Here is a 13,229-nt window from a genome sequence, read left to right as displayed (position 1 = left end):
AAATTAATAAAGTTTGTCGAGTCAAAATTTAGGTTGGCTTGGCTGGAGAAAGCATGGCCTGAAAGTTTGAAGTTTTTTTCAATTTGAAAATTTTACAGTTGAGGGCTTTACAGTCCGTCAGAGAAAGAAAAACAGATAATGACAGTACTCTTGCCACATGAAGTGGGTATCTTCTCTGAATTTCTTCTCACTGACAATGTCCCCAAAAAGTCATATTAAGACATATGAAGGTCAATTTAAGACCCCCTAGCTCCGCCCCTGCTCACAGAACAATTGAAAGACTGACAAAGAGCAGATGGAGCTCTTGGGATGTGTTCCCAATGGCGTGCAACCACACCACAGCTAGGCTACTAGGAATGTAGTATGCACATATGTGTGTGGTATGCATGGAATCCTTTAAACACAACCAGAACATTTAATTACTTTCAGAGCACCACTATAAAACTGGAACTGACCACACCTTATACAACCCGAATTCCGGAAAAGTTGGGACGTTTTTTAAATTTTAATAAAATGAAAACTAAAAGACTTTCAAATCACATGAGCCAATATTTTATTCACAATAGAACATAGATAACATAGCAAATGTTTAAACTGAGAAAGTTTACAATTTTATGCACAAAATGAGCTCATTTCAATTTTGATTTCTGCTACAGGTCTCAAAATAGTTGGGACGGGGCATGTTTACCATGGTGTAGCATCTCCTTTTCTTTTCAAAACAGTTTGAAGACGTCTGGGCATTGAGGCTATGAGTTGCTGGAGTTTTGCTGTTGGAATTTGGTCCCATTCTTGCCTTATATAGATTTCCAGCTGCTGAAGAGTTCGTGGTTGTCTTTGACGTATTTTTCGTTTAATGATGCGCCAAATGTTCTCTATAGGTGAAAGATCTGGACTGCAGGCAGGCCAGGTTAGCACCCGGACTCTTCTACGACAAAGCCATGCTGTTGTTATAGCTGCAGTATGTGGTTTTGCATTGTCCTGCTGAAATAAACAAGGCCTTCCCTGAAATAGACGTTGTTTGGAGGGAAGCATATGTTGCTCTAAAACCTTTATATACCTTTCAGCATTCACAGAGCCTTCCAAAACATGCAAGCTGCCCATACCGTATGCACTTATGCACCCCCATACCATCAGAGATGCTGGCTTTTGAACTGAACGCTGATAACATGCTGGAAGGTCTCCCTCCTCTTTAGCCCGGAGGACACGGCGTCCGTGATTTCCAACAAGAATGTCAAATTTGGACTCGTCTGACCATAAAACACTATTCCACTTTGAAATAGTCCATTTTAAATGAGCCTTGGCCCACAGGACACGACGGCGCTTCTGGACCATGTTCACATATGGCTTCCTTTTTGCATGATAGAGCTTTAGTTGGCATCTGCTGATGGCACGGCGGATTGTGTTTACCGACAGTGGTTTCTGAAAGTATTCCTGGGCCCATTTAGTAATGTCATTGACACAATCATGCCGATGAGTGATGCAGTGTCGTCTGAGAGCCCCGAAGACCACGGGCATCCAATAAAGGTCTCCGGCCTTGTCTCTTACGCACAGAGATTTCTCCAGTTTCTCTGAATCTTTTGATGATGTTATGCACTGTAGATGATGAGATTTGCAAAGCCTTTGCAATTTGACATTGAGGAACATTGTTTTTAAAGTTTTCCACAATTTTTTTCACAGATTGGAGAGCCTCTGCCCATCTTTACTTCTCAGAGACTCTGCTTCTCTAAGACAAAGCTTTTATAGCTAATCATGTTACAGACCTGATATCAATTAACTTAATTAATCACTAGATGTTCTCCCAGCTGAATCTTTTCAAAACTGCTTGCTTTTTTAGCCATTTGTTGCCCCCGTGCCAACTTTTTTGAGACCTGTAGCAGGCATTAAATTTTAAATGAGCTAATTAAGTGGATAAAAGTGTAAAATTTCTCAGTTTAAACATTTGCTACGTTATCTATGTTCTATTGTGAATAAAATATTGGCTCATGTGATTTGAAATTCCTTTAGTTTTCATTTTATTAAAATTTAAAAAACGTCCCAACTTTTCCGGAATTCGGGTTGTAGAAAGCTGGTGTTAATTCCAGTTTAACTCAAACACTATGTGAAATACAGATATCATTTTCAGACTATAAAGAATTATTATGAACTCTCAATCAGGACGTAAGTGCACTGTGCTGAGACACACTTCTTGAAGGGAAACTGGTGTATCTCTCCCCACCAGAGCAGTTCTACAGACAGTGACCACACAATGCTGGGGTTTTCTAGGGCCCTGAAAGGAGTGTCTGGCCAACTGTGCTGCTAAGACACAGACATTCACTCTGGCCTCAGGAAGCTTGTGTAACTGGTCAGAACCAAGGCTAAAATGTTGAGACCAAGCTAAAAATATAAGCTTAACAATGCAAAAAACAACAAAAACAATATACTTAACATTTACAACATGTAGAAATGACATTGTTGAGAAGCAAAGCAAACTGCAGGAATGATAAAGTGATAATAGGGTTACTGTTCACTTACTGATGAAGCTTAATATATGCCAACTATAACCCAGCCCAAAGCTATTTAAGCAACACAGAAGTGGCATTACTAAACGACTCTGTGTTTTTGAATGAATAGGTTGCATGAATAATTCAACGACTTTAACAAAGTCACTTGTCACCACCTACTGGCATGTCAATGTAACCTTCAGAAATAAAACACCACTAAAGGGCTGTTCACACTTAAGTATGATAACTGAAAATATAATGTTTTATTAATTGGAACAAACAAATACTGCAATGCAACTTGATACAGTGTGTCAGCGCTATTGGCAGAATCACCTTCGTTCCCCTTCAGTCTGTGTTCTATATTCCCCTCGATTAAAAATCATGCTCCATTTCCTCCTCGGTTCCAGAGATGAGGGATAAATCACGCTCTGGGGCCACCAGCCCCAATCAAATTCAAGGACCAGAGCTAAATGATGAAAAATGGCATTGAATAATTAGAAGTATGCAAAGTGGGATTATAAAGTTGTGATGAAATGGAAGTGAGTTTTTTTTTTTTTGCAAACAATACAAACATGTAGGACAGGAACTTAGTTATATCCATTGGTTGTTGATTGGATTTTGAAAAAACACACATTATTAGTTTTTAGGATATGTGTATGTATATTGATCTTTATTTCAGATATTATCTCCAATGTTTATGGTCTTTTCAGGCAGGATAAGCAATATACTGAAATTGTTAAGGTGGGTGTGTCTGCTGTGCACTTGCCAACACAGTTACTGTAACTGATCCAATACAATATTTCTTTATGTACATAATTATGCAGGAAATATTAAACGTGAACATATATCTGGTATTATTATCAGAAACTGATTTGAATTTACTGCAAATATTATCCTCTTACTATACTGCTCTATATTTTATTGAATTTCAAAGCTTACCATGCATCATCTTGGAAATAACACTTAATGTCTAAGTCTGTACCATATGTAGTAACCGTTATTTGTCTGAATTATGTTATGATGTATGCATTGTTTATGTCCTGATGAAGGAACATCTATATCAGACTCTTCAAGATCACACAAATTCTGTGGCGTTTTACTAGCTTTACCATTTAAAAGTAGGATGTCACTTGTGTGTGTTTAATTAATTATTAATTTAACCAACGTTTAAATCATTTACTGCATCAAGATGAATCATTGTATAAATGATTACAGTTAGCCTCCAATAAAACAACATAATTACATGAACAGTTAAGTTACGCCTATAAAAAGCACAAAACTTTTCAAACTGAGCACTCTGTCATTTGCAATACATGTTGAAAATACTGTAATGAATATGAACCTGACTTTTTAATATGCAGGGGAAATTACATTAACATGCATAGGATGTTTGCGTTGTAAGAATGTACAGGGCTACTTGAGATGTAAAAACAAGGACATGAGCAATCCAGTTCTCTATTATAGATCAGTGGTTGTTAACATCAGGTCAAAGAAATTTCAAAAACCAAATGTATTTATGGATGAATCTTTCACAACATAGAAAACAGAATCAAGAAATCAAGAATCATACTTTTCACGTTCCAGAATACATATTGAGAAGACCATTTCCTACAAATGCCCAAATATCAAAGCAGGATCTGTATCATGGGAATATGAAATGATTTTCTTTCCCATAACACTAAAGTAGGAAATCATTCTCCCACAACAGACAACTGAAATAAAATGCTACAGATTTAATTCAATTATACAGAAGGCTCCAGCACAACTACTACAGAAGAGAGAGACAGATCCAGCCCAGCACAGAAAACAGACCAAATACAGAAGATCACCTGCACAAACAGTGAAGACATTCACCACATCACCATCCTGAGCCAACAACAGTAGAGGCACTGACCTGAGAACAGACCGAAGTCCAAAAATATCAAGGGTAGACGAATGTACACTTGATGATCAGAGTAACAGAAAGTGTTCTGCAACAGCAACAGAGCAGAGGACTTGAGATAAAGGTCTGAAAGCGCCTCCCTCCATCTGTACTACAGAATGGTGGAGGAGCCAAACTGCACTGAACAAGTTAGTTTTTATTCCCTCGCACTGAAAGTATGAAGTGAAAGCATGCACATGTCACCCCCACCCTTTCCAAACATTCTCTAACTTCCCTATTCCTGCTCCCACATTTCAACAGCACTTAGATTGACCTCAGATTATCTCTGGGCGTCTTCGGAGCGCCAGAATAACAGCAGATGACATCGAGCTAACAGATACAGCCTGATCTTCCAGCAGATTACCACAAGAATGCTTCCCAGGGTTTCTGCAGCAGAAGTCCCTGCAAAAGCACAGGGCATTTGTGTGTGTGTGTGTGTGTGTGTTGACCTTCAGAAGGATCTGTGCAGATATCTGCGTCTGTACGGTTGTTTTTGCTGCTTTATCATGTGACGAGGTGGTGGCTGTAAAGAGCTCGGCCTTGTGCAGAAGAGCAGGCTGGTGAAATATGAGGCTGATGAGCAACAACTGAGACTCGCTAGAGTCAGCCAACACAAAAACACACACACACACACGAGGCATCTCTCTCCTAGAGTCAGATCTAGGCCTGGTTAGTAGATTAGCAGGATGTGTGCTGATCAATTCAATCCCAGCAGATCAGCCTCAGCCTGATGCATACTGAAACACTAGGAACACAAACAAGTGTCATTTGACACTTTCACTTTTTCAGGGTTTACTTCTTGTGCTTTCTATAATGTTTCCAGATCTCATTCAGATACAGTACTATGATATGTGCTCATAGGTTTTAATCTAGCTAGATATTTACATATTCTGAAATATAAATGTTGCTACGATTCTGGGTGGGTGCTAAGTTGTTGTTACTGTATGTGATTACTAAAGGTGTTCTGATTGGTTTTTAGGACACTGATATGCAGTTGCTTGGGTTCTAGGTGGTTGCTAGGGTGTTGTGGGCAGCTTCTGGAGTGCTGTTAGGCAGATAAGATATTCTCAATGGTTTCTAAAGGGCACAATGTGGTTCCTAAGATGCCCTGAGCAGATTTTAGTGCATCTGGTTGCTGGTGGTGTTCTAGGTGGTCTCTAGTTGTACGTCTGAACCAAGTGGCAACCTTCTGCTATCTCTAGTGAAACCAACACTGCAATTTAATGACTGGCCGCTACAGACTAGCTCCAAAAGAGAGTCAGTCCCATAGACCCCCCATGTTAAAATGCCCAAATTTACAGCAGAAAAAAAAATGTGTTTACAGCCTTGTACAAAAAGTGGCTTTGGTCTACATAGCTAATTTTGCCCTTCATGACAAAACTGTGAGGGGGTGAATTTTTTCAATAACTCATCCGTTAAAATTAAATTAAGTCTTAAAGTTCTGCATAATTAAGGGCATGGTCACTTGAGTGACAGGTGGATTGCCGCTGCTGTCAACACTGTCGAGCTAGGTGGGCGTGGTTTCAGCAAACAGTCCCGCCTCTTTGTCCATTTTCAATTATCCGGAAGTGACAGGTGGTGACACGCTGCTAAGATGGCAACAGCTGGCTCCACCCACATTGAGCTTCAAAAACACTCTTCAGAAACCTACAGGTGACAACACGGACACTACATCCATGTTTTTACACATTCTATGGTCTGAACCCACAAGATGTCTATAGAGAGTTTTTTGTTTGTCACCATATAAATTAATTCAATCAGCATGATTCCCCAAGTTGAGGATCAGAGGTGCATTCACTGTACTAACTGCACTTTTAGTTGAAAAATGTGGAAGAGCGCATTCATGTACAGTACCAGATTTCAGTTCATTCAGGTACTCCACTGCAATATTACAAGAGAATTCTGCCTGAAACATCACATTTGTGTTATGGTTCAACTTGAATTATATTTGTAAACTACTGATTTAATTTTAGGTATTTTTTTGCAGTTTGCATGCAACATGCAATAATAGGCTGATGTAGTAAATGAGGTATGTAGTGACAAAATTAAGAGACCCTCACCCATACCCCCAAGCAAACTGACCAAAACTTATGAAGAACACACAGGCAAAATGTATGAGTGGAGAAATGAAGGGTTGTTAAATGAAACCGGTCTGTGTGCGGGACAGTGAGCAGACAGACACCTGGCACCGGGGCGCTGGTGCTGACTCACACATCCAGCACTGGCACAAACCCAGAGCGCTGCTGAGAGCTACTTCCTCTAGAGCAGCTGAGAGCCCATGATGCCCAACGGAGACGCCCCATGACATGACATCAGCACCTGCCACACACACTGTTCACCTCCGCGTACGTGACCATGTGGAAGTAAAGGGTGACACCTCACAGAGCAGAACAACTGAAGACTGCTTTAATCAGCATTACTGAGAACAAGGCTTATGGTCTGGGGACAAGCGCTGATGGATATAAATAGCATGATGACTTGGAAAAGCAATTCATTTCCTCCCAAACAGCCCAATTTCACAAACACACCATTACTTATGAGAAGTAAATACTGCATATTTGCAGTTAATGCTTTCAGAAAAATACTGCAATCTCTAAAATTGTTATGGAAGACTAGACCGTCTGTAGCAGACAAAAGATAAAGTTGCTTGCAAAAATGACATCATTGAAAAACTAGATAAAGGAAGTTTATCAAGACTTTATCAAGTTTTGAATGTTGGATTGAGAAAGCCTTACCTGAGTTTAAAACAGCATATTAGGATGTTGTCTAGAACAAACACTTGCACTCATTTTTATAGTGGTTCGACACATTTTTCATTGTAAAATGTTATTTTAATAAGATTCTCTGTAATGGAAAATTGTGTGTGAGGCTGAGAGACTTCCCCCACAGATTTTGCAATGGGTTTAAGCTGGTTTTTCAAGTTGACCAGCAGAAGGCTGCTTGGTTTCAAAGTGACATCTGTGTGAGCTGTGCTTCATAGATATAGTATTGACAGTAGACAGGACCTTTTCTACACACAAAATTTCACAGAATCCATGTGACCAACTTGAACCTGATGCAGAATTTATGAGGAGCCAGTCAATTCCTATTGGAATGACTGGATTTTTCTCAACAAAACTTGCCGTAAATGGGACAACACCTTAATGGATTTGTCTTTAATCTGAATTTCTGCTAACATGACCACACTTTATCCTAATACAAGCAATATCCTGATTGTTTTTATTCCCTTTATTATAAAATTAAATAGCCTGCATTTGCACTCAAGACAGAATTCGTATACAACAATAAATTAACAGTGTACGTATACTGACAGGTAAAGGTGTCAATGATCTTGACTCAGCTGTAGGTGAGTAATGAAATTACAATACAGGCAACTATATATTCATTATAACATTTACGGTTGTTATCATTTATGATGTGCTTCAGGATCAGCCCACTGGAGTCATGAGGGAGGGGAGAATCACACGAAGAAAGGAAAGCGTCAGCCTTTCAGCAGTAGAGGACATTTACAGCGGACAGACACGAGAGCTGCTGCGGAGACGTCACTGCAGTCACACACACACACACACACACACACTGCCCACGTGAATCGCCACGGTGTCTGAGAAGCGTGTCATGCAAGCCAAAGGTCAAGACTTACTGGACGGACGCTTGCTCGGCGTCGGACAGGCCTGGCTGGGAAAAGCAGCTGGACATTACGGAGCCCATGAGAGTCGGTCGGCGGTGCGTGTGGACGAACTCCTGATGTGTCCTACCGTCCGGACGGATGCTTGGCTCTGACCTACATGGAGACGGCGCCTGCGGTTTCCTGCGGGCTGCTAGGACACGGTGCTCTGTTTGTGCTTATTCATTACTGTAGCAAGTCTCATCACTGCAGCCGCTGCGCTCACTCCATCTGCGGGCCGTCCGAGCGGACAGACGGGTGGAGGGGGGGCTGGGCCGAACACGCGTGTGTGAATGGAGCGACAGAGAGATGTGCTTTATTTACATCCATCATGCTCTGGGGCACGAGGCTAAAGCCTGCAGTTTGATGTCGCGCTGGAGCTATAAATAACAGAAGGGCTGATGATGAGGAAGTGTAGCCTGATTTCTGACGAGTGCGCGGGTGAGGATGCATGTTTACTGATCAGTTCTGTTTCTCTCAGTGAATGTTGGACTCAAATGTGTTTTACAAATGATATTATATCCATACATGAGCAATGGTTCACCAAATTATACTCATGAGAGGTTGAGTGTACGTCATCAACAGCAGGTTTAATAATTCACTCATTCACTCATCTATAAAACACAAGAGCTCCATCAATTCTGTGCAGTTTGAACTCGGCTGATCGGTGTCTCATTAGTCTTCTGAGTGTTTCATCTTCTTCTGTACACACAGCTTGACTCACTCTGACGCCAGTTTTTCTCTAAACCATCATTTCTCCCATCAGCCCTGCAGTCTTGGGGTAGTAAGAAGTTTAAAAGTAACATCAACAGCTAAAAAAACAAGGTTCTTCTGATTTTTATCAGGCTTATTTTGCGATAATGACCTGGTGATTGTACATTATTCCTCTGATTCTTATCATACTGATGCATTAAAAAAAATACACCACCATTTAAAAGTATGGGGAAAAAATACAGAAGAAAATGTATCATGGTTTCCCAAAAAATATTAAACAGCACAACTTTTTTCAACATTGATAATAATCAGAAATGTTTCTTGTATTTAAATGCATTTGTCACACCTAAAACTTTGCAGTGTTTTTATGGCCACAGAGGAAATGAGCTTCAATGACGATAAGCACAAAATCATGAAAGTGTACTGAAACTGTGAACACCAAATCAATATGAAAGTATCAACATCAGCACAATTAAAAATAGTTTTGCTGTACTGCCATAACTAGATCTACTACTTTCTGTTAGTTAACATGACAATTTATTATTACAGTTGAAAGGATGAGAAGAAAACATTGAGCTCTGACTGTGAAGTTGGGATTTTATGAACGCTGCTCTACAATCATACACAGCCTGTAGTTAATGACCACAGCTACAATTATTCTGTCCACAATGAGCGTGAAAATAAGCTGTAATTCCAACACTCACAAAACACAGGCAGTCAGGGGTGAATTTCCCAAAAGCATCGTCAGCAAACTATGGTCGCAACAAGTTACCAACATAGTTCAACGAGTCAGTGTTTCCCAAAACCACACTTCACACTTCAAACTTACACGCTAGGAACTACAGCTCTCCACCGGCGGTTAGAAGCATAGTTCCTTTTTAGTAAAACGTGGACTTGAATAAATTATGCTCTTGGGAACAATAAGCAACTAACATGCAGTACAATCTATATCTTCCACTCTATTTAAATATAGATTTTAATCCATACATTTTTGTGCAAACTCATTAAGCGCATGTGCATAAATGCATAAGGGAGTATGACGTGAGAGGAAACCAGTGATGAATCAAACCAAAAAAACAAAATGACGGACCAAAAAATAGTAAATTAGTCATCAGGTGCCATGTTCAATACAGCAGCACCTCAGAAATCTCGAATCAATTAATGAGCAGAAATGATTACTCCACCGCATGCGTGTGATTGCGTGTGTCATTCACAGTGGCCCTATATTGTTGAATTAATGTGGTTCAAATGACTGAGATGCGACCGTGTTTGGGAAACAGTCATGACTGGTTAGTTCGTTTCCACAACAATGCTGCGTCCCAATGTGCCTACTTATACTATGCCCTTACAGTATCTACTTTCTTGTTGAAGAAAAAGTACAAATTTTGGAGTGTGTAGAAGAAGAGTAGACAAGCTTTGCGACATACTATCACCTTATACAGCTGCGTCTTTAACAGAGTGCTCTGACGATTAATTATACCCATCCTGTCACTGTAAGCTGGCCTGTCAATCATCTTGTAACAGTTCTACATCCTCCACATGTCATTGTATTTAACTTCCTACCACATCGGAGAGAAAAGAAGAAGCATGCTGATCTGCGAGCTGTGGGTCTTCATTCAGAGAACTCTGATAATATGTTTTGCATGATGCATTTATAAAAGTTAACAAACAAATGGATGTTTATAAAAGTTCACATTGCGGTTGCAGATTAAATATAACACAGATTACATTAAATTAATATTTTTTACCAGGTTAAATGTTGATTATTAGTAACTCAAACCCCTTTATCTAAACCGCTCTATTTTCTACTCTACTGTCGGTCGTGCACATCCACCATGTTTGTATTTCTCAACCGAGTCATTCGTCAAAGCCCAATGAATTGTGGGTAATATTAGCCATTAGAGTGCACGGATCCACACTTCAAAAATCTCCCTGAAATAGTAGACCATTCGGGTCTTTGGGCTTTCCATTTCAACATACTATGCTTTGGGACGCACTTATTCTCATCTCACATACTATTTAGGATTGATAGTATGAACACTGGGATGCAGGGTGAGAGTTACATCGTTATACAGGAGACGAACCCCTGATCACTTCTTCTCTCTCGGCTTTGCTCATCTGCATAAAGTTGAGCTCTGCTGATGCTTGCTAAAGGTCAATATCGCTCTTGCACTGGAAGTTTATAACTCTTTTAATGTTGTCCCGTCGTTTGATACAGTATATGAAAACCCCTTAACACTGATTTTTCACTCGTTGACATCTGGTTAGCACAGTGTTCATTCTGTTTATTCCAATTCCTATAAGTAAAAATAAATAATAATCAATTATTCATAAAAGTTTTTTAAAACACTAATGTCACTAACAGAGGAATGAACAGAGGAATGTGTTGTTTGCTGGCGTTTATGAACAACCCTTAAGAAGACCCCTTATTCATTGTATAGTTTTATATATAAAATGTTTTTTTTTCTTTACTTCATCTGACACCATATTCTGAACGAGTCTGATATCTTTCAGGCATGTTTAGAATCAGCACCATGACAGACACACAAAACAACTCAACATTAAAGGGACAGTTCACCTAAAAAGGACAATTCTGTCATCATTTACTCACCCTTAAGATGTTGTAAAAAACTGTGGCTACTGTCAACTGTCTGATTACCAACAATCTTCAAAACATCTTCTGAAGAAAGAAACTCATATAGTTTTGGAACAAGCAGAGGGTGACTAAATGATGAATTGTCATTTTTGAGTTAAACTGTCCCTTTAACATCAACTCATGAATTACAGTCATTGTCCAAAATTCTTTACTGAACCACAATTATTTTTGTAGCATATAAATATTATTTTTACTTACTATTCATGTTTGTAATTGCTTTTAAATGTCAATATAGTTTTTATTCATTGATATTGTTATTTTACTTTTATTTGTATTTGTATTTATATTATTAGTTCAACTACATAAACTAAATGAACATGATGTTGAAAAAGAATTTAAAATGTTTCCTTGGAAACTAGCCAAAATAAAATAAGTTATTTTATTGCAGCTTATGTTTATTTTATTTCACGTATCAAAAGTGTTTTAGGTTTAGTTAACAATTATAGAGTAACCCTTGTCTGGACTTGTAAGTGCAATGGAAAAGACTTTTCTGTAGAGGGCGCCACATATATTCAACACAAGCTCTTCAGCACAAAAACAATAACGAAACAATGCTCAGTGCTGAGAATGATTGCAACACTGCATGCAATACTCACAACCATGATAAAGTCAAAGAGTCGTCGGCCATTCTTTCAGCATTTTTATACGTTGAACTGTATGGTCTTACCTTAAACAGCCCTGCAGCCAGTCTCCGGGGTCCTTGTCGTTTAAAGTGTCCGCTGGAGCTGCTCCAGCGTCTTCACGTCCCACTGAGAGGAACGATGAGGTCACCTCTAGAGCTGCCCTGCCGCTCTCCTTCGAGCTGGTGACGCTCAGCACCTCAGCGTCCGAGCTCAGGAACAGACTTCTGTCTTTGAGTCGCTGCTGGATCATGGGAGTGAGGGGGATGTCGAAGGCAAACGAGGCTCCCGGGGCGCTTTGAGAGCTGGGTTCAGACACAGGGTTGGACAGATTGTCCACGCTGCTGTAGAGAGTCTCCCGCAGACGCTCCGACTCCAGGATGTTCTCAAACTGGCAGCTGAAGACATCTGTGGTGTCCCTCTCACCTGCAGCAGAACTCCTGAAACACACAGAAAGACAAGCACATCTCAACAGCAGCACATCACAAAGTGTGACACTAAACAGGAAGATACAGAAGTTCAGGACATTCTGTCTTGTGTTTACATTTCCTATTTGTTTTCCATTGATACAACTCAAGCATTTACTACAACATCTGCCAACTTAAGCCATAATCTTGCAAAGTCACATGATTTATTATTGTGAATATTATTATGATTATTAATTATTATGAAATCAATGATTATGAAAGTAAAATAAATGCAGTTTCCTTTCTGCAAAACATTATTTATGAGCCGTATATGTTGGACTAATTCATGAGAGTCACCCACAGGAAGCTGAAAAAAGTTTGATTCCATTCTAAACCACAAACCTCGTTCCTCTTAGCAACTAAAGTAAACACAACGCTTCCTCTAAATTGTGCTTGATAATTTCTTACGAAGACCAAGCAGAAAGGATAAAGGAAGCGAAACTTATAATTACAGAACTGAATATATAAAGTAACTAGATTAGTTTATGAACAGCATGATTGCAGTGTATTGCATATTGTATTGTAGGTGCAGCTGTGTATATCTCTCATTCTAGACAGCTTTTACTGACCTCTGTGAGATGCCTACATAGACATCATAGGTGTGCTCCTGACATAACAGATATTTATACATTAAGCTGGTAAAACTTTAGATTAGGGTATTCACCATTAACTTTCCCCCTTAACAAGCTCATCATTTGCTGCTTATT

The 13,229-nt window shown here is 39.5% G+C and overlaps 1 protein-coding gene across 4 annotated transcripts in view; it reads right to left on the bottom strand.

Moving 5' to 3' along the window:
- Positions 1-13,229, bottom strand: part of LOC132116493 (PH and SEC7 domain-containing protein 3-like) — a 110,869-nt gene that overhangs the window by 66,010 nt on the left and 31,630 nt on the right. Inside the window, exon 4 of one of the 4 annotated variants that reach the window (XM_059525374.1) lies at positions 12,103-12,495. In XM_059525374.1, the coding sequence (XP_059381357.1) occupies positions 12,103-12,495 (393 nt within the window). Of the gene's footprint in view, positions 1-4,374; positions 4,398-8,041; positions 8,298-12,102; positions 12,496-13,229 lie in introns of those variants that run through there. The other 3 variants (XM_059525375.1, XM_059525376.1, XM_059525377.1) reach the window with 3 other exon arrangements.

The sequence above is a fragment of the Carassius carassius genome, chromosome 35 (assembly GCF_963082965.1).
Source record: "Carassius carassius chromosome 35, fCarCar2.1, whole genome shotgun sequence".
In the NCBI taxonomy this organism is placed as follows: domain Eukaryota; kingdom Metazoa; phylum Chordata; class Actinopteri; order Cypriniformes; family Cyprinidae; genus Carassius; species Carassius carassius.
Note: the sequence above shows the minus strand (reverse complement) of the source record. Positions and strands in the feature narration are given on the sequence as shown.